This window comes from Dermacentor albipictus, chromosome 2, assembly GCF_038994185.2.
Source record: "Dermacentor albipictus isolate Rhodes 1998 colony chromosome 2, USDA_Dalb.pri_finalv2, whole genome shotgun sequence".
Classification (NCBI taxonomy): Eukaryota; Metazoa; Arthropoda; class Arachnida; order Ixodida; family Ixodidae; genus Dermacentor; species Dermacentor albipictus.
In genome coordinates, this window is record NC_091822.1 from 108,554,802 (window position 1) to 108,577,605 (window position 22,804).

The 22,804-nt window shown below is 46.1% G+C and overlaps 1 protein-coding gene across 1 annotated transcript in view; it reads right to left on the reverse strand.

The window, feature by feature from the left end:
- LOC135900734 (serine-rich adhesin for platelets-like) overlaps positions 1-17,448 on the reverse strand; it is a 108,028-nt gene extending 90,580 nt beyond the window's left edge. Inside the window, exons 1-4 of the mRNA XM_065430274.2 lie at positions 17,045-17,448; positions 4,614-4,699; positions 3,459-3,514; positions 353-1,297 (exon numbers count right to left, since the gene is read on the reverse strand). Of these exons, the coding sequence (XP_065286346.2) occupies positions 353-1,297; positions 3,459-3,514; positions 4,614-4,699; positions 17,045-17,448 (1,491 nt within the window). The remainder of the gene's footprint in view (positions 1-352; positions 1,298-3,458; positions 3,515-4,613; positions 4,700-17,044) is intronic.
- Positions 17,449-22,804: the final 5,356 nt, after the last annotated feature.

Here is a 22,804-nt window from a genome sequence, read left to right on the forward strand (position 1 = left end):
ACACCGCGGCTGATAAAACGCGTCACATTTTCTCGCTCCCAAAAGATATTTCCGCCTATTGTAGTTACCGATGCACCGAAAGGCTTCCCTGACGACCTTACATGAACGGACACGGCTTAAATTTCACAGAGTACGATCTAAAACATCAAGAAATCGTTCCGCAGCAAGCGACAGCAAAACTTTCAAGCAGCGCCGCGCCGGATCGCCCAAGCCAGAGAGGAGGAAAGGCTCTCCGCGCGCCCTATCCTCCTCGCCCGATGAAACGGTATATAGGCTCTCTTATTCAGAGTTCAGAGCATCGAGTTCGTCTTTCATACTTTCAATCGTATAAGCACTTCTTCATGTAGCTCACCTTGTTCTGCACCCTCTGGAGCTCCTTCTTGACGGCCGCTTCCCTTGTCAGGGCCTCCCCGTTGAGGACCTGCAGCCTGCTGTTGTCCAGCTGCAGGCGGCTGAGGCGCGCCAGCAGGTGGCTCTCCTCCGCCACTCGCCTCTCGACGTTGGCCACCGCGGCGCAGCAAGCCACCGTCGGCGAGCATACATCACCGCCGTTCAGCACATCATCACAAGTTTCACCACCACCGCCCACACCCCCCACTGCACCGTTCGTCGTGTCCTTCTTTAGCACGTCAGCCCTGAAGAAGTCGTTGGTCCTGACTCTGTTGGCAGCGTCGACCTGCGCCTCGAGGTAGCGCATCCTGAGCTCCTGGTTGGCCATGACCTGCTTGCAGCTCTCCAGTTCTCCGCTCATGCTCCGGTACTCCTGCCAGAAGTTGGCGAACACCTGCTCCAGGACGCGGGCGTCCGGGAGCGAGCGACCCGCGTCCGCGTGCCGATGATTCTTGGCGCACAAATTTACTTCGCACCTATCGCTGCTGGCGGCGCTCTTGCGAGAGTCCGTCTTCGTTATCTTGTCGTAGATGCCGGCCAGGGTTCGCAAGAGTTCCCTTTCCCTGGCGGAGCAGCAACGGGTCGAGGTACGCGCCAAGTCGGCGGCGGAACCCTCGACTGCGCCCGCAGTGGCCACGTCTTCATCGCCGGACGAGGAAGACGTGGCGGCCGCGGTGGAGGCCGCCCTGTACACGGCCACGTCGGACTCGAGCCGCGCGACCCGTCCTCGCAGCCGCTCGTTGTGGCGTCCCAGCTGGGCAAGCGAGGCCTCGCGGCGCGCCAGCTCCCGGTTGGCCTGGCGCAACAGATCGGACGTCGACTCGAGCTCGCGCTCGAGCCTGTCCACCTTGTGGAAGAGCAGGCTCGTGGAGGTGCCGTTCTTCTCGGGAAAGCTGGGGATGCCGTTCTGCGTGGATCATGTGATGACGACGATTATCAGTGTGACAGGAACGACGAAAATGATGGGAAAGAATGGACCCTGCAGTCATGGTAGGACTGTTCTCTGTCACGATGACAACGAGTGATCCCAGACTACGGAGGCATCTTCCTCTAAGACAGTATTTTTTGTCCTCAAAGTAAAGCACAGGACTGTGGTGCGACGCTCATTCCGGATAGTTCAATGCAGAAACCAGAGGAGAAGAAAAAAGGAGCGCGAGCGAGTATCGTGCAAATTGCGGACGATACTGGAATAACCCCGTATCTAACCTATACTGGAATAACCACGTAATATAGATACTTGGAATAAATACGTATCTAACATATGCGCATCCGCCTTCCGTAAGTTATGCCTCCTCAGATATTAACTTCGACATGCCCCTCCATCCGTCAAGCTGTTTGCCTATAATTCAATCATAAGACCTGCCCTCGAATACGCATGTATTATTTCGGACCCACACACTAAGAAAAACGTTGATGCTCTAGAAATTATTCAGCGTAAATCCATTCGGTTTATCTTTTCTCGATACCGCATGACGCACTTCCCAACCTTTATGATGCAACAAAATAATATCCAGGAACTTAAGCTACGTCGCGAAATTCTGAGCTTAAAGTTTCTTTTTCATTTGAAAAAGAAGAATCTTGCATTAGACCCTGCTCCGTACATACAACCTTTGATGTCACGACTGACTCGAAATCGTCATGCTGAATCGATAACACCATTTAGAACACGTACTAACACACTAAAGTTTTCATTTTTTTTCCACGAACGATTACGTACTAGAACGCTTTGCCGCTATGTATGCTTCAGTACAGTGACTCATTCGACGAATTAACGTCAGAATGTGAAGCGCTTTTCTTGTTTTCCTAAAGTTGCAATGTTTATAATTGTTTTCACGACCATAAGGTGCTCATTTATGTGTTATCTTTATGTATATATTTTTTCTCTCTCTCGATGATCTACGATGATTTCTGTTTGATGTTTTTACCAGTGCTTGTGTAAACCTTTTTTATACCCCTCCTGCACGGGCACTAGCTTGGGCATGCAGTATTTTGTAAATAAATAATAAATAAAGACGAAAACACATGCATGCTAACTCTAAATGACAGCTCTCTACCGGTCACATTCTGTTGTGAGTTCCAGTGAATGCTTCAGTATATTTTCTACGTTTCTATGTACCGAAAGTGTCAGGAAACAAAATAGCACAGAAGGAGACACGTAGCTCGCATTACACTGCAAAACGCCTCTCACTCGCCTCGTAAGCTAGCTTTGCCGCGTAACTTAAGGCCGATAGCTCTCTCACGGCGTCTTGAAGTGGGACGACCGACAGCACAGCTAGTGTTCTCGAGGCGAAATGCAACAAAAAGATCAGTGTGCGTTCATACACAGGGCCCGTTATGCATTTCTTTAATCGCTGAAAGGTCCACGCATTGCCCCCGTTATGGCTCTGTCGCTTTCCGGCTAGCTCGCAGAGCCATGGGGCGAAACCAGCTTGCTGGTTTTGAAAGCGCGCCTTGCAGTTTTGCAGTGAAGCTGTCGTTGTGTCAGGATGCGGTGAAGAATGTCCGCTCCAAATTTTGGAGAAAATTCATTCATAGCTAGAGCCACGGAATCTGAAAAGTTTGTTTGGCATGTTGAAGATTATGTGTGTGCAAAGTTGGTATGTGTACATACCACAATGTGTGATGGATGATTAGCCGCGTTGTTCAAGACTAGCAAAGCTACGTTAATTGCGCTTTGGAGCTGCTTCACAGCTATCAAGAATAGTAACATGAAACTTCGCAAATGTTAAAGTATATCTTTGATAAGTACACTGCAGAACTGTCAAAGTTAGAGGTGCTACGAAGGCGTCGCAGGAAATGAGCAAAATTGTGCTGATTGCGTTTTCTTTCAGTGCTTCCTCAGTGACCAATACGTTTGTCGTTTGGTAACCGTAATATATACATATATAGCTATCCTGAATAATTACACAATATAAGAAAATAAAAAAAAATAAAAGGCCAATTTACGACGTTTTGCCACTTGGACAGGTGTCGCTGTTTTTCTGGGCCTTTGACAAGCCATTGTATGTGCTGTTGTTTGTCACTATGCGGCATGTTTCCGAATGCTCGGATGAATTGGGATAGCTTACCTCACCGTTTGGAACCGCCGACAGCTCGCAGTGGTTTCCAGATGCATGGCTTGGTCCTACAGTACAGAGCACGAATGAGATTTCGTGTTATCGAATTGCTTTTTTTTTTCCAAGTCACTCAGTTGGGTTGGGCGTAGAAAAGCAACATCTCTCTTTAGAAAACAATATTCTCGTACGAGCCTCATTGCGAACAAAGGCCGAACTTACTTTACTTGCAGGCTGAACTAAAAGCTTTAAAAACGCTGCTATTTTGACGTCCAACGTTCTCCCATCGCTATTTTGTAATTATCGTCCTACATTCCTTTTTCGCTCCCCTTTCCCCCTGTCCTTGTGCGCACAAGCTCAGGCCAACTACTCTGCCATCCGATAAATAAAATTGTATCTCTGTCTTCCTCGCGTGCCACAAAAGAAATTTACTGCCTTCGAGCGGTTCATCATTCGCACTTATTTTCTGGGGTTTCCGCTGTCACAAATATGGAAGACCAAAGTAAGGAGAGAGGGGGGCAAATAAAATGGAATAATGGCTGTATGCGGGTTTGAGCTGCGAGTGTAATGGCTTAACCACAACGGTTCGAAGACACAACGCAATCAGTGTCAACCGAAGGATCGATCTTGGGACCCGTTTTTTTACAAACTTAGTCCGGCAGTAGAACAAGGAATTAGTCGAAAGTTTAGAAAACGCGAAAGGCAGTGGACACGGCTTCCAGCTCGAAACGTGAAAGTGGCCTAATTTCTTGTATTTTCGCACCCCCATCCCTTCAACACAGCAGATAAAGTGATGGGGACGTTGACGAACTAGTTAAACCTCTTTAACGTTAGAAAACACCTAATAACAGATATGTTTTGTATGTAAGTGTGGCGCTAAGTGCTGTGAACAACCTGAGGTTTCAACCTCAATCTGACAGCAATCGTGCGTACGGTTTAAAAAATATATTTATTTAAGCGCCGAGTTTGCCGGTCTGAGACAACCATGACCTCTCCTTTGAGACCCGTTTCTCCAAACAACCATATACCATTGCATTGCGTGAGTGTTCGGGCAATAGGACGGACGGACGGACGGACGGACGGACGGACAGTAACTTTCAAGAGAACAACGCGCACAGCGAGCATTTATTTATTTGTCCGCTTTCACACCACCAGCATATATTCACGTACCTTTGGCTTCTTGACCGGACGATGAATTTTTATGCGCTTCTTCTCGTGGAAGAGGAATGAGAGTCAGCTCCTGGGACTCGATGCTCCTGAAAGTGGCGCAAGAAAAAAGAAGAAAACACGCAATCGAGTCACGTACCCCTTGTAGTAGTGAAATAGGATATCCTACAGAAATTTACGAAAAAAAGTTGTGGAAGGTACGCGTATTTTTCTCTCTTTTTTACATATCTAAATGCAATGCGTTACGTTCGTCCGAAAACGCAGTGGACTGAGACCATTCGTACACTCTAGCTTGCAAGGCAATTTAATCTTGCGTGTAGCTCCTCATATACAGCTGCACCTCAAGTGCGCGCTTGTTCTAGCATGTTATGCTGTACCCGCCGTGGTATCTTAGTTGATATATGGCGTCGTGCAGCTGAGCTTGAGATCGCGGGCTTCATCCCGGCCGCAGCAGCCACCTTTCGTGGTTATGGCACGTAAAACCCCTAGAATTTAATTTAACATGTTATGCTGTCAACGAGCTGCGGCAAGATGCCCGCGCACTTTGCATGCGCTAAACGTAGAACGCCTCTTTTCGAAGGAGGAGGAGGAGGAGGTTCACTGCATGGCGCATGTCTAGCCTCGTGAAACTCGCAGGCGCTGACTCTTCGCAAGCGCCGGCCATTGTGAAATTTTTAAGAAACCCAAAAATCTGTGGGCCAGTTGTTCGTTGCATCATCATTCGCAGGGCGAGACGAGTGAACAAGGCGACCAGCACAGCGATGCACAGCAGGACGCGAGCCGGCAGCTTGTTAGCCAATACCAGCGCGCATAACGCCACGTCGGCCCACAGGCCTTCTTGACACACAACGCTCTGGGATGAATCTTCTACAACTCAACGCCCCTTCAAATTCAAGCCTGCACGGTTAAGCTGCGAGGCGTTCGACCTTTCTCGCCAGTTTCTGTGTTCCGAGTCCCAATGAAAGTCGGTGCTGTGCGAACGTTCGCTTTCCCCGTCCGTGGCTTTCACATCGCGCCATCGAGCTGGCCACACAGTCGGTCATCCCACTGTCCTCATGCTGTCATTGCCGTAGCGCCTTCGTCGTTTCCATCGACGATATTCCTTTTACGTCATTCTATTGTCGTCACGGCGTCGTCGTCGTACAGTCGCGATCAATTTGAAGGTGATCGCGCAAGCATCAACCGGCGGCCTTCCAAGCAGCATAGCGGCCGATTTCGGAACTGCGAAGATAAAAATTGCGCTGCCTTCTTCCCCTATCATGCTCTTCCAGGCTGTAACCATCACCCCCAAGACCAACTGGCCACATTTTTATGTTTCTTTCCCTTTCATGGCAATGATCTGTGTGCGTCGCTTCCTCATGCATATCTTGGCTAACAATGACGCCTCTGTGCAGAAGCTCATAACGCAATCGAAATGAATTCGCAGGTTATGCCGTGAACGGTGACGGGAGTGACATCTTTTCAGGGAAAACAAAAAGAGAGAGGGGGGGAGCTATCTGATGTTTCCCTCTCGACCGACGGTGATGACGTAACGTGGCGCTGCTCCTAGTTTTGGTCGCCGCTCGAGCGATCATCTTCAAATTGATCGCGACTGTACAGTCGTCGTCATGCCTTCGTGGTCGTAGCCGACCCTGCGAGCTAGTGTCATAGCAAAGTGGGACGATCCCGGAGACAGTGTATGCCGCATGCAGCCGGAGCAATAGAAATCTCAGAGTGACCACTGCAGAGCTATAGCGTTGACACGGGCTACTACATGTTCTAAACTAGCGCATACTTTAAAATAAAGGCGTCTTCAGCTGTACGCTATATATATATATGTCGCGACATTACTTGAGTGCTAATCGCATTAATTTCGACGGTCATCGCGAGACGGGTTGTCCCACTTTCTTTTTTCTCAACTCCATTCCAGGATCCAGGATTCCAGGATCCCAGGATCTCCAGGATCCCAACATTGCGCAAGACAATATGCGCAGTTTACTTCGACTGACAGTCTCCTCTCTCTCTCTCTCTCTCTCTCTCTCTCTCTCTCTCTCTCTCTCTCTCTCTCTCTCTCTCTCTCTCTCTCTCTCTCTCTCTATCTATCTATCTATCTATCTATCTATCTATCTATCTATCTATCTATCTATCTATCTATCTATCTATCTATCTATCTCTCCTACACCGCCTCTTCCTGCCATGGTGCACGGGACAGTCGCCAACCGTCAACGAGGTGAACACGTAAGCAACACCCGCAGCTAGTCGGGTCTTTGTGATCTGTACGAGCGGCAAGTTACGCACATCTTCCGAAACGTTTTGTTCGCGTTTGCCTCCTTAATAGAAATATGGCAGTGTCACCGCAGTCTTGTTTGTATTTTTTTTTTCTAATTACCATATGACTGATGCAACTTGTTTGACAGAACATGTGATCCAGGTTATAGTATAACAGGTTCCTTAGTAACGTAGCTTTATTAGTTAGCTTTGCTGATGTCCAGTATCTTGAAGGAAACTATGTTGATGTTGGATGGGCTTTAAAGTTGCTGATGTTTTCGTGACATTACGGCAAAAGATTTAAAAAATCACACTGTATGAAAGTGCTTAGATTAAAATAAACAGGCACGTGCGGTCTGTCATTTCACAGTTGTTGTAGTTGTTGTTGTTGTTGTTGTTGTTGTTGTTGTCGTCGTCGTCGTCGTTGTCGTCGTCGTCGTCGTCGTCGTTGTTCTTGTTGCTGCTGCTGCTGCTGCTGCTGTTGTTGTTGTTGTTGTTGTTGTTGTTGTTGTTGTTGTTGTTGTTGTTGTTGTTGTTGTTGTTGTTGTTGTTGTTGTTGTTGTTGTTGTTGTCTTGGAAGAAAGGGTCCATTAAAAGGTTCTGGCTATCCCTACACCTAAAAAGTAAACCCCAACGACTAAGAAATGTCAAGAAAGGAAATTGAGAAAGCGCAAGTATGGGAGAAAGAAAATCTCACATAACTAATGCGTAGCCTGCCACGCTATTGCATAGTCAGAGAGGCTACGCGTGCACGTTCTATCACAGCGGATATCGCCAGAACACCTGTTCAGCCGCTACGCGCAAAGCAAAACGAGAAATTACCCTGCACGCAGCTAGCGCAGAACAGAATAAAACACTACAGATACTGCACGTAAGACATCGACAGTGCATTCCACCAAACAAAACAGACGAGGTTGTAAGTTCGCTCGAGAGCGTGTACGAAGCTAATCTCTCTTTTTCGATTATTTTCACAAACATTCGCAGCTTCCTTTCTAAACGCCACCACGTGTCAAGCCTTGTATCTTCATCCAGTAGCGATTTACTTATTCTAACTGAAACATGGTTGACCTCTGACGTCACCGATGGCGAAGTTTTATCCGACTTGCCCAACTTTAATCTTTTTAGAAAGGATCGTCTCGGCACACGCGGCGGGGGCGTCCTCATTGCTGCAAACAAACGGCTTTCGTGCTCTGTTATCAAAATACCCTGTGTCCTTGAAATTTTATGGTTAATCTGTCGTTCCGCACCACAGTCGGTGCTCTTAGGTGTTTGCTACAGACCTCCTAGACACACTCCAGATTTTTCACGCGAACTTAACAATATTTTAACCAAACTTTCGACCAAATACCCCAATGCTCGCGTTGTTCTCTTTGGAGACTTTAACTTTCCGAATATCGATTGGATGACCCTAACCTCGTCAGCACCCAATGCGCAAGAAGCTAACGAATTTCTTGACGTTTGCCTAAACTTTAATCTTACTCAGCTCATATCACAACCTACACGAGTCACTTCCGATACCGCCAATATTCTTGACATAATCTTAACAACAGATCCAGGGAGCCTGTCTTCTATAACACTTCTAAAAGAAATAAGTGACCACAAAGTAATTCATGCTAATTTTGCCTTTCTTCCCGAAATACGCCAAGCTTGCAGGAAAACAATTCGACTATATGACAAGGGGAACTTTGGGGCCATCATTAGCGAACTTAATGCCTTTTTTCCATCGTTTCAAGACGGTTTTTGGGAACGAACTATTAACGAAAACTGGTCACTCTTCAAAAACAAAATGAACCGATTAGCTGATGACTTCATCCCTAAGGTAACTTTCCGTCCCACCCGCCAAAAACCTTGGTTTACTAAGTCATTAAAATCGCTTGAAAACAAGAAGAAACGTCTTTTTCGTGTCGCCAAGACTAGAAACAGTGTTTGCGCATGGGACAAATACAACATTGCAGAAAAAGCATACTTAACAGAAGTGCGCAACGCTAAATACTCATTCTTTCACACTGAGCTACCAAAAATTCTTGCTGATTCACCCAAACGTTTCTGGCAAATTCTAAACCCACGTGACACCCCTCCTGTTATCCTTACTAATCAATCTGGTCAAGAAGCAAGTTGTTCAGAAAGTGCCAATATATTTAATATAGCCTTTTCTTCTGTCTTTACAAATGAACCTAACCCTACTGAAACAGAACTGTTTTGCGCTAGGTTACCTGAAATGCCACCCATAACCATTAGTTTCTCTGGTATCTTGTCCTTAATTGAAAAAATGAAATTGTCATCTTCTACTGGTACGGACGAAATAAATTCCAAGCTTTTAAAAAACACTAAGCACATATCTGCCGAATTTTTACTGCTACTGTTTTCCCAGTCACTCTCCTCAGGAATTCTCCCTTACGACTGGAAGTGTGGGAAGGTCATTCCAGTTCACAAAGCAGGTGACAGAGACTGTCCGTTAAATTACCGCCCCATATCTCTAACCAGTGTGTGCTGCAAACTCATGGAACATATCATATACTCTCAGGTCATGCAGTTCCTTGATTCTAACAGCTTTTTTAATCCCTCTCAACACGGATTTCGAAAAGGCCTCTCATGCGAATCCCAACTAGCCCTTTTTCTTCACGACCTAAATGCTAACCTCGACACTAACCTACAAACAGATGCTATTTTTCTTGACTTCACCAAGGCTTTTGATAAAGTACCACACAAGCGTCTACTAATGAAGCTCTCTGAACTAAATCTGCCACAGGACGTTCTAAACTGGATCGCCCAATTTCTGACTGACCGCTCTCAGTTTGTTTCCCTTAACAATGTCAAGTCTGACTCGCTCCCTGTAACGTCCGGCGTGCCGCAGGGATCTGTCCTCGGCCCACTTTTATTTCTAATATATATCAACGACTTGCCTAATAATTTATCATGTAACATCCGCATGTTCGCTGACGACTGTGTTATCTACCGCAAAATAACTAACATATCTGACCAAACAGCCCTACAGAATGATCTTAATAAAGTGTTCGACTGGTGTAACCGCTGGCTAATGACCCTTAATCCTAACAAATGTAAATTAGTTTCCTTCCACCGCCGCAAAAACCCGCTCCAATTTCCCTATAAAATAGCTAACATACCAGTTGAAACAAGTGAATCCTATAAATACCTTGGTGTAACACTAACCCCTGATCTTTCCTGGCGCACCCATGTCACGAATATCATTTCATCGGCTAACCGATCATTAGGATTTCTAAAACGTCATCTGCGTTACTCACCCTACCACGTAAGACTTTTGGCTTACCAATCGCTAATTCGACCCAAACTTGAGTACGCATCACCAATCTGGAGCCCTCACCAAGTTTATTTGATTAACGCTATCGAAGCAGTGCAAAATCGTGCTGCTCGCTTCATTCATTCTTCTTATTCATATGATATCAGCGTGTCATCCCTTAAGAATGACTCTGGTCTGCTCACTCTTTCGTCTCGCCGTAGGATCGCCACACTATCACTTTACCACAAGTTTTATCACAGTTCTTTCAGCCATCCACCTTACATCGCTCCTGCCGCTCGCACATCCCCCCGCACGGGCCATCCACTTCAAGTCACCCGACCCCGTTCCGGCACCACTACTTTTTCTGCATCATTTTTTTGCCGCGCAGCTTCAGAATGGAATGGCCTTCCCCACGACATTGTTTCAATCACCTGTCCATCACGTTTTATTCAAAGTGTATCCATACACCTGTCTCGTTAACAACCTGTGGCATTTGTAGCATCTCTGTACACCCCACCCCTTATGTAACACCCCCTTGTGGGGTCTTTAAGGAAATAAAGTGAAGTGAAGTGAAGTGAAGTAAGATGTTCAAAACATCCGCCATCAATCGTCATTCAACGAGACTACAATTAGTGTGACTGTCTAGTAGGAAGACGTGAAATGCTGTAACAAATTGTCTTTGTGCATGGAAAGACATTGGCCTTCATTCTCAAATGACAGGACGACAACGTCATCAAAAACGACGGTACAGGAGTAATACGTGAAGACGCTGCAGCCATTTACAGCTGCAGCTGCGCCTTGTTTAGGCTGTTAGCCGGCGCGTATATCAATCAGCGTTGACCACCGTATAGCAAGGCGCATACGAGAGCGCGGTGGCCGACGCCTCTCGCTGGTTAGTACGCGAAGGCGCATTACATCCTCGAGATGCAGTCGTGCACGACAGTTCGTAACGCGAATATTCAGCACGGACCCATGCACGGCCGGCATGGAGAAAGCTATCGCGAATGCAGCCACCGCCTTTCCGTATCTCCCAGCGTTTGTCGGAGGAGTTGCATGCAATTCCAAAGAGGAGGGAGGGAATGTGGCACCAAGGTCAACTGGACAAAAATCATGGCGTTTAACGTGCCAAAACCACTTTCTAATTATGAGGCACGCCATAGTGTAGGACTCCGGAAATTTCTTACACCTGTGGTTCTTTAACGTGCGCCTAAATATAAGTACACGGGTGTTTTCGCATTTCGCCCCCATCGAAATGCGGCCGCCGTGGCCGGGATTCGATGCCGCGACCTCGGTCTATTCGACAAGGCTGTCGGCTTAATCGATACAGTCCTTATTGAAGTTTCCCAGGTGCTTGTCATTTCCCTAACTCTCCTGCACTGCAATATTATAATGCATTCTGGGTGGCTTGCTCACCCTTTCGCCAACTCTATTTTAGTCCCTGAGTCACGATAAGGTTATTTCGTAGATGTTTGGGGGTTCACCAAGTGATCGTCTCCCACCTGGGACTAGGCAGAAATAGGAAATGAAGCCATAAAACTTTAAACCAAATAAGTGTCCGATCGGCAACCGTGTATTGGTGGAGACGGAATGGTTGAAGGTAGGAGAAGAAAAATAATGAACGTGTGAAAAGGGATCACTTGTGCACAGACATCGAAATCTGCCCCGAATTCCTGTTGCTTTCAATTAAACTCAGGAAGACTTTCAACCCTTCTGGCCTGTTTCAGTCAGGATGATCTAACAATTCCGTTTTTCGTGCGGGGATACCTATAGAATGTGTCAAGCACTGTGGGGAACGATGCCATTATTATTATTATCATCATCATTATTTTGAGAAATGAAACAAGAACGCTCACAGTGAAGGTACGCAATGTTTTCTTTTACTCCAGAATATTCACTTGTGGAGCTATCGGTCATAATTATAAGGGGGAAAACGCATTCCTGAATGTGACCATAAGGCCATAGACAACATGAGAGGGCTATACGTTATGTCGTCGTATAAGCAGTGGTAAAGTGGACCTGTGGGCACGTATGAAAGAACCAACCCTTCTAGCTGGTGGAATGTGAGCAGAGTGTCATGTGGCCTATGCACGCTGGCAAGCGAACGTGCGAAACTTTACCATTGCATACGCGCTGCAAAACGAGATGGCGACCACGCATCTGACACTGCCATAGGCATTTATGGCTGGTGCACTTTCGTGCCCGGGTCATTTCCAGCGAAAACGCAGTGACTCAGCTAGCAGACAACAAGCAGGTAGACTTCTCTAACGTCCACGACAACTTGATCGTGGTATCCCCGGCGCAGGCATGCGAAGAGAGGCTACTTTAGGAGTAACTGAGGTACTGGCGGGAAGCGTCCTCTGGATGAATTGGTGCCGACGCAGGGCTACAAGCGTGAAGGCCATCAACGATGTGGAGTGTGGCGTTTTCAATTTAATTTCAATAGATTAACCTCTTCGGGCACCAATGAATTCTGTTGACGGAAAACTTACTTTCGCCGCATTTCTGGTATCTTCGGAATCTCATAAAAGCGCATACAGATGCAGAATTGATTAAGAATTCTGATTTATTTTTTGTAAGCCTTGTCAAGTTTACAGACCATAGACTAGATGCGATAACTCACTACGGGAACATCAGACACGAGAACGTCAACTGCTTCGTGTATAGCAGGCTTGGAAAAGCACCCATCCAGGCGCTTGAAAATTACGACTTGTGCATCGCACAGTGGAAAACAATGAAAGAAGTGCGCCCACTATACATACAAAGACATACTCACACCAAGCGAAGACACACGACCATTTAATTCAGCCCTCTCATTTTACTCAAAGTGTTTTGTACCCGCTCCTCAAGCTCGCAGCGCGATTCCAATCAGGAGGGTATCAAGAACGTATGCGACACATTTTCAATATCACTACTTTCATCAATGCTTCTGCTGTCGATGCACTTTCTTGGCATACGCAAGCTACTGGTTCAGAGCGCTCCATCGGCGCAAACGTGCGTGGGTGCGGTTCTGCGTGTATTCAATGTAAAGCAATAATGTTGCCCATTTCAGATATGCGGACGACATTTGTGCGCGTATTTCAACCGCAGCGAGACACGCTGACTTGAACTGGCACAGCTGGAAATCGCACAAACGGCATAGCTATTTCGTAAGCAGGCTCTTAGTGAAATTTGACGGAAACCGGTCTGGTCCGAAGGAGACATTGTGAGTTAAAAGTTGGAAACCGTTTCAGTAATCAGCCTCATACCACAAAATAACGAGAATAACGTTCTTGAGGGGAGCCCTTCGTCTGTCGAAATTGATTAAGTATATCTCTTTAACGTCCACTTAAAGCGCTGACCGCAACGTATACGTTGCAGCACTGTGGACAGGCGCTATGGAGGTGGTGGATTCTCTGTATGCGTATACTTCAGAAGACCGAGGCTCGATTGTAGACCTTTGTTCCAGCTGTTCCTTCTAGGAGTACGCGTTTTTTTTTTTTGCGCTGGTCATTTATGATAAGTGCAGAGCGCACAAAAGAGAGTGTCTCAGCTTAAAAAGGACCTTACCGTGTGCCACGCACGTTTGGAACTAGGCACTGCGTGTTTTCAAGCCCAGATCAAAAGTGTAGTGGTACAGAAGTGTATCCCATTTTTTTTCATATTTTATCTTATTCTATGATAACAAAAATGGATATTCGTATTAACAGGTGCTGTATACCTAAACTGATTTTCACTCCCTGCTAGACGTTAAATGTATATTTCCGTGCTGTTTCAATATGAACAAATAACAACTAGCGCCCACGTATTTCTGTTCTTGTGGAAGTGGCCACTGTGGCCTCCTTTGTTACCTAATATGTCGGTATTCAACATACTTGGAACGACATTTTAAGCTGTACGGCAGTATATGTTTCCGTATACCTACTATCTGGAGTCATAATGCAACCTTGTTTACAAAAATATTCCAGGACAACAAAGCTTGGACAAAACATGGCATGCCTCCACTTGCTGTCTAGCGTTTCATACGAAGTTTTGAACGTTTCAAAAGATCCTATCACCAACAACTGGTCAAATCAACTATATCTTTGTCAGTACTGCAGCTGTTATGTCTACTTTTTGATAAAATGTGCATTTGAATATGTATGCCCATGGCAGCCAACTTTTATGCATTTTTCCAGCCAGTACTCTCAGCAGGATGATGCTTATATTCGGGGCATGACGTGACAAGGATTGACATGGCACCGATGGCCGAAATGGACAGAGCAAAAGAGAAAATATGTATTTAAATGATGGCTCTAAAGGGGCCTATGTGAGGAAGCGGGTAAGGAGAAGGTGGCAGTCAAGTACGGCTCGCTATGGAACGCGAATATCCATCGTGAGCGAAGTGTCCCTTTCGCGTTAGCCTGTGGTTGGACCCAGTCCTCAAATTACCACACCTCCTTAGGCCGCGGTAACTTTTCCCGGGATGCCTCGAGTCCGTCGCATTAACGCACGAGGCGATCAGCACATAGGGTTAGCTTCCTCACGTTCGCACGAGGGTTATCTCGAGGGGCACACGTACTCTTAAACCGAGGCAAGAGCAGGGAACGCCACGACCACAACCGCGCGGAATCACCTGCGCGAGTGAAGCGCCGAAGTGTCGGGGACATATGCGCCGTCTACCGGGGAACTCCGGGGCCCAAGCCCCCTCCGGAGTTTTCCGGTGAGGGCTGAGCCTTGCCCCCCTCTCCGGCTTTGCCGAAGCCTACACTCCCCCCCCAACAATGTCATTGCCAGAGTTTTGCCACACACATCATTTGAGGTTTCTTTTGACTTGCCTCGACCTTTCCGCTTAAAATTTTATTGTGGCTAACAGCTTACTGCATCATTGTTAGCGCGGGCATGCACGTATTTTATTCATACTTTGCTTTATTTCTACAAATCCTCACAATAGGAGAGCAAGCGCAATAGAAATACTAGCGGCGGCTCTCTCATCCGTATTTCCTCACTTCAACATTGTTTTAATTTCCACATAATATATATAAAGATATACACAGGACAAAGTTTATTATATATTTAAAGAGAAGGAGACAACAAATTAACAATTATTTTCAAAGGTATGGATAGCTTATGGCTAGAGAATAAATATGTTGCTGTATGTTCTTCAAAGCGCTTTGCGCGCTTTTTTGACCCTGAAAAAAAAAAACGACCTGTAGACTTTAGTGTCTCCTTCGGCAGTCTATCGTCAACGGCGTATGAAATGCACGTGAATGATATGTGTCACAGTATATATCACTTCTCTTTCCAGTGCATCTGGAGAGAAATGTGGGTAGAAGAAAAGCCAGGGAGGGCTTGCCTGCTGATAGAACATGCTAACATAATTATCAAAGTGTCAAGGAGCATTTGTGCGCACAACCACGGGACATTTAACTGCGGTATTTTCAGCGATGTACTAATGGCGTACTAATTTTTTCCGAATGATAAACAAACCCTGTGACATATGGTGAATACCACTTCACTGCGCTCCCACCCGCATCACAACAGCGCCCTCGAGCAGGCTCCTTCTGAGTTAGCCAGCACGAAATCAAGGAAATAACGGAAAAAATCACCGCCCAAGCACACCGTATACAGATGGTTAAACAGCGAAGCTAAAACATGCGGCTCCGGTGTTTGTCGCTGGGTTAATCCCGCTGGTTCAATAAACGACAGCTTGGTAGGCTCCCGGATCCTCGATACGCACTTGCTGTTTGCGCTGGGCTACACGGGCCTGTTCTTGTGCCCGGGCTGCAGCATCGGGACGGCATAGACGAGCTCGTTCCCGGTTCTGCTCGCCGCGTTGCTGATCGAAAGCTGCCTGCTCCTCATGAGTACGTATGACGCTTGGTCTACCCATTTCAGAGACGGAGAGAAACTGCTGTGCACCCGCTCGGCTGCGACAGAGAGCAACGACGCCACAACTGGCGCAGCCAGTTGCGCGCCTCTCTTCCGCTTTTTTTTTTCGTGCATTCGCATGGGGTTGCGCCGTAGGAGTATTCGGCATAAATGCGACAGACTGATGGACGGACGAATTGGCTAGCCATATACAGCTTCGCTGTAAAACATCGTCCTCGAGCTAGTGCCTTATCTGCCGCGCCCCGACCGAAGTAACATGGCGCCTGTGGTGTTAGTTGGAAACAAGCTGTGATAGCTGTTGTCTTAGCGTATACAAAGTGCGCAGATGGTTCTTCATTTTTTGCCACGATAAATATCACCACAAAAGCGATTTGACAACGTCAGTGCAAATGTTCCAAGGCGCGTTTTGTTTCGTCCTAGTCACCATGTCTTTTTCTAATGAGCAGAAGACTAAGGCTATCATCAGGAATGATGAAGACTTGAGACAAACCGCTTCAAGAAACCGCGGCGTATGACTCCATCTTTGAGCCCTAGCCTACGTTCTAGCATTCATGGCCTCAAGCCCTCATGCTACCGTGCGGGACATGGCCGCCCAGGTACCAATCTCCAAGTCATCAGTTTGGAGAATTCTAAACGACGGCCTTTCACCCGTACCACCTTAACCAACACCAATTCCCGGAATATACCTGTAGAATCGTCTAGATTTCTCGAATTGGGTCCTAACAAAAGCGGATGAGTCACCAGACTTTTTGAGAAACATCATGTGCACAGATGAAGCCGATTTTCAGAGAAACGCCAAAGTAATTTTGCATAATGCACACTACTGGAGTGACTACAATGCACACTGCGTAGCTGCGGAAGGAGACATTTTAAAGATGCGCCATAGATGTTGCAGCCTGGCAGATCACCTGGTACACTACTTGCCGTCCAGGGGGATGATTCTGATTTACACACTGATCACACAGACGCACAAAGTAGACCACGCAGTCACACATATACGCACATACACAATACACGGATATTCACAGAGTTTCATCGAGGCCTGCGGAAGTCGGAAAGGCCGAAACGGTTCGACGCTGACCTCGACCGCTGCCGGCGTCCGTCCCCCTGGTGGTTGCCGTGGGCCTGCGCCCCGCGTCCGACCGCCGACGACAGCGGCCGCGCCTGCGGGAGCAGCAGCGCCGGCAAGCGGTCCTCCTCGTCGAAGTCGCCGGCCGCCGTCGGAGCGCCGCTGTGCGGCCGCGACCGGTCCGCCGAGCGGGCCCTCCTGGTCGCCGAGCAGCAGGAGCGCGGTCTCTGGGCCGCCGCGGCTGCGGTGACGTCCTGCGAGGCCATCCGGTGGGAGGAACGGGAGGCCCGCCGCAGCGGGGCATGGCCTTCGCTGCCGCTGCTGCTGCTGCTGCTGTGGACGCTGGGCAGCCGCAGTGAGGACCGCAGGGTTGCCCTCCTGCGCGACGGGGGCACCTCTGAGATCTGTCCTGCCATATGCGTGCTTGTAGGGAAACCAAAGTAGGTCGAGCTGTGCGCTACGCTTCGACAGGGACAAAGTAGCCACTCTTACCGTGAGACGATTATTATTCTTATTATTATTCGGCTTGAGAGGCGGGCGGGCAACTGCCACCAAACGAGGCCCAACGGCTGCCTACCCTTTAGGCGTAGGGGACAGAAACAGAACTTGTGAAGAGTAGAAAGAAGGAAAGAGAGAAGAAAGGATCACAATGACTTAAGTAAAGTATCGACAAAAAATACAGTAGGAACAGAAGAGAAATTCCCGCAGGTCGCACTAATTATAAAAATATATATATTTTTTTTAATTTTGTGCGAGTGACGAGACAGTGAAAGGAGTCTCGATTAGCCAACAATGACGTAAGAACAAAACGCAGGTGACACCGCCATTTAAAGTTCCGGCAACACGCCGCCATGAAGTCACGGATTTTGATGCCGTCTGTCCTGGCCCAGACACGTCTTTATCGGTAAAGATGCCCTACATCGTAAGAGAAGCCATAGGCTGAACTTTGGCAAATTTCGAGAGCTTTTAATGCGCTACAACGGAAAAAGTACGAGAAAATAGTTCTCAATCCCGTCGTACTAGCGCTGGGGTATCGGAACTAAATGAAACGTGTATATACATATATGTATACATACATATGCATATATATATATAGGCAACATGTTACTGCGAAATTAGCGAAGATCTAGCTTTGAAAGAATACTCAATCAATCTAAACTAATTTAGTGTTTCGCTTTAGTGTCCCTCTAAGTGAACGAAAGTTCTTACTTTGACTAAAATTCTTTTAGTAATCATTTTGGAGAAACGGGGGCTTTTTAGTGAAAGCTTTTATTGAAAAGTTTGCTAAAATCTTTTAGGCTTCTTATTTGAGTTTTTTTTTATTCCTGCAATAATTGGGCAGTGGCAGATGACAAACCACGTGAGAGCAACTGCAGCGCACTTCGCTGTTGCCACTCGCATCGATCCGTAACGGCCTAGGTAGTTAGCTCAGAGCTCACAGCGGCGTTTGCACGCACCTGCGGATGCGTTGCCCCAAAGATGCATCATCCGCGTACACGCTGAGATGCGCTTTGACCGGGAGCTCACCACCAAGACCCACCGAGGCAACAATGTATAGGTCCCAGTACCATTCCTTGCAGAACTCCACGGGTGACAGAGTAACGCCCATTATCACCATCTGCTGTAGGAATGAAGACTTTCCTGTCGTCGACGAAGCTTACTGGCTCCATGTCCAGAGTGTCAAGCACGGGGTCGTGCAGAATGTTGTCATAAGCGGCTTTGGCGTCTTCTTGAGAAGACTGCTCCTACAAGCCACCGACGCTTTTTCTCCTGTTCAGTGGTAGACACCAGGTCAACTTCGCTATGGATGACTGCCCACGCGGGATTTGGTCAATTCGAACAATTCATCGTCTGCGCACCTCGCGGTAACGTCAGGCATGCCGCAAGGGTCGGTTCTCGGTCCTCTACTTTATCTAATCTATATTAATAATCTTGCTTCCTGTGTGAGATTTTCAACTATTAGGCTTTTTGCTGATGCCTCCGTTATATATAATAAAATTACTGACCTCAGTGATTCTCGTAAACTTCAAGACGACATTAATAACGTTATGTTATGGTGTAACAAGTGGTCTATGAAGCTTAACTTAAGCAAATGTAAATGCATGCGGGTATCACAGCGTACCAATGCTACTAATCTGCATACATATTTGCTAAATAATAGCCCTCTCTCAGTTGTCTCGTCGTAAAAATACCTTGGACTAAACATCACCAGCAACCTTTTCTGGCACATGCATGTCGACATTATATGTAGCAATGCCAATCGCATGTTGGGCTATTTGCGCCGAAACTTCTCATCCGCACCATCGTCACTGAAACTAACTCTCTACAAAACATTAGTTCGCTCCAAACTAGAATACGCATGCGCCATTTGGGACCCGGCTAACATTGCACTCATAAACAGCATAGAAGCCATTCAATATCGTGCAGCACGTTTCATCTTATCAAACTACTCCCGACATGCTAGCGTTACCTCAATGAAGACAACACTTAACTTGCCAGAACTTTCTTTCCGTCGTAGATGCTTCCGCCTTTCGCTATTCCATAAAATCTACCACCACAACCCTTTGTTGAAAGAACAGCTCATCACCCAACCGTCATACATATCATTTCGCTCTGACCGCAGTTTCAAAGTTGGTGTGCCGTCATCACGTACTAAACTTTGTAGTAGTGCATTCATCCCTAGCACAAGCAAATATTGGAACCACTTTCCCGCCACCGTTGCAGCCATCCTGGATACCGACACCTTCAAAACCAGCATTCATGAAACGCCACGTTGAATATGTCTTTGTATATTGCAGAAATGTTTTGTTATGTTCACCCACTCCTTTCTGTAATGCATTCGGGCCTTGAAATATCTTAAATAAATAAATAAATAAATAAATAAATAAATAAATAAATAAATAAATAAATAAATAAATAAATAAATAAATAAATGACCTATGCTGGTGTAGATGTTATTCTTCTTCAAGAACAATCCGGATCTGGTCAGAATGATCCCCTCCACGCGTCCTTCCCAGCAAAGCTCGGCAAGGCTATAGCTCGAGAGCTCGATGCTAACACATGAGAACAAAAAAATGTTATTTTCTTTTCTTGCAACCACTACACCAATTTTGATGAGGCCTCCTGGGTTTAAAAGGAAGAATTAAAATTTAGTATCTGTAGGAAGTGGATGCTATGTTTATAATGTCAATAATGGTTTAAGGAAGATGATTAATTTGAATATTCCAATAAACTCAAATATCAAGTGTACAAGTGCAGCTCAGCAATTTAAAAAAACCTCATAAACATAGCAGTAATTTCTCTTAAGAGGAAGCTTTACCTCGGACGTTCCTACATAAATTCATGGGAAAGGAGAAACCGTTCTCGGAAACCGACACAGAAAATTTGGTGAGGTTAGCTACACTTAAAAGAAAATGTTGGAATCTAGTGACTGTTGGTAGCACATTTCTAACTCAGGCCGCCAATATTTTAATAAAAACTATTGAAAATTGCAAGTTCCCAGAAAAATTAAACTATCGTGTTTACAAATCGGTGACGCAGCAATGAAAAACGATAGCACAATTCTGTAAATTTCATCCAATATCACATCAAAAGCGGACAATGTTGATGTATTATACATGGCTCTCAAATAGACGACTAATATGCGAGTAAGAATTTCGCGAAAGTCTGCTAAACTATGTAACAGTTTCACGTAAGGTATAAATCGATATATCAAGTTTGTCCGCTTGGGGCACTCTAAGAGATGCAGTTTACAGAACTGCGATATTTGTTCTTGGTGCAGAGCTACGAATTGGTAAGCTTCATGCATGTATATTTTTTTTTCGAAATTACCAATTTTTGAAAATTTATTAAAGAAACATTCAGACCATAAATCGATATTCCACTTCCAATAATTAGTAGAATTTAACTTTCTCTCCCAAAGGCAACAAAATTTTGTTAAAGCCGGCCGAGTGGTCATCTCAGAAAAGCGTTTCTGCGTGTTACATGTATTTGAATAGGCGCATCAGAGTTGGGCCAGAGCTAAAGCTTTCTCTTCAACTAAAAATTTATACATAAAATGTGTCCGCTTGAGCTGCACTAACCGTTTCAGTTTACAGAACTGCGATCCCCCTTCGTGTTAAATAGTTCTAGATTTGTAAACTGTGCGCGTTCTTAAGTTACAAATTCTCGTATATCTAAAAAAAAATTGCGATATATCAAAAATTTGCTTCCTGCAGTTACTAGAACTTCATTTTGTTTCTCAACTGCAACACATTTCAACAAAATCAGAAGAGCGATTGTGTAATAAAGACACTAGGTCATGAATAACATAACACCGCTGACTCTCCCACGTGAGCGATAGAAAGCCAATAGAGAGTTTTAGTTTAGGGGACGCAAGCGGCTTGCGTATGCAAAAACTAGGGGCGGCGGTAATGCGCATGCGCACACTCAGACATAGGTGTCTGTGCATGCGCAGTACCGTCGCCCGTAGTTCTAGCGTTCGCAAGCCACTTGCGTCCCCTAATCTAAAGCTCTCTAATACCCTCACACAATGGCTAGCTAAATACTTTAGAAGAAAAACCCCTTTACTTTACGTTGAAGGACCACTTATCAGAAGCAGTTTCGCCCGTAACACACATTACACCGCGGTCTCGTTTGTGTGTCTTCAGTAAGCCACAAAGCATACGGCGGTGCTCATTCAAACTTAAATTGACAAAACATTAAAGACTAGTATATCTGGTCCGATTGCGCGACTGCTAAATTAGATATAAGATCTCCTTTCCTTTTTTTTCCAGCACTGAAATTATCAATAAGTCGCCATTGTGTTTCGTCAAGTTTCGTGTTGCATGAAGACCTGCGCACGAGGTTAAGCCCTTTAAAGCTGGATTCACACTACAGGACGGATCGCTAAATCAATCCGCATAAAAGTGCGACGTCGCTAAGCTGCAAGCTGCATCCCAGCTCCTGCATCCTGCATCAGCTCGTCAGAGAGAGAGAGAGAGATGCATGGAAAGGCAGGGAGGTTAACCAGATGCAGTTCCTGTTGGCTACCCTGCAGTCATGGAGGCATCACGGAACCAGGGTGTAGATGAGCCGTATGTAAAAATACTGAAAGATATCTACAGCGGCTCCACAGCCACCATAGTCCTCCATAAAGAAAGCAACGAAATCCCAATAAAGAAAGGCGTCAGGCAGGGAGATTCGATCTCTCCAATGCTATTCACAGCGTGTTTACAGGAAGTATTCAGAGACCTGGATTGGGAAGAATTGGGAATAAAAGTTAATGGAGAATACCTTAGTAACTTGCGATTCGCTGATGATATTGCCTTGCTTAGTAACTCAGGGGACCAATTGCAATGCATGCTCAATGACCTGGAGAGGCAAAGTAGAAGGGTGGGTCTAAAAATGAATCTGCAGAAAACTAAAGTAATGTTTAACAATCTCGGAAGAGAACAGCAATTTACAATAGGTAGCGAGGCACTGGAAGTGGTAAGGGAATACATCTACTTAGGGCAGGTAGTGACGGCGGATCCGTATTATGAGACGGAAATAATCAGAAGAATAAGAATGGGCTGGGGTGCGTTTGGCAGGCATTCTCAGATCATGAACAGCAGGTTGCCATTATCCCTCAAGAGAAAAGTCTATAATAGCTGTGTCTTACCAGTACTCACCTACGGGGCAGAAACCTGGAGGCTTACGAAAAGGGTTCTACTCAAGTTGAGGACGACGCAACGAGCTATGGATAGAAGAATGATAGGTGTAACGTTAAAGGATAAGAAAAGAGCAGATTGG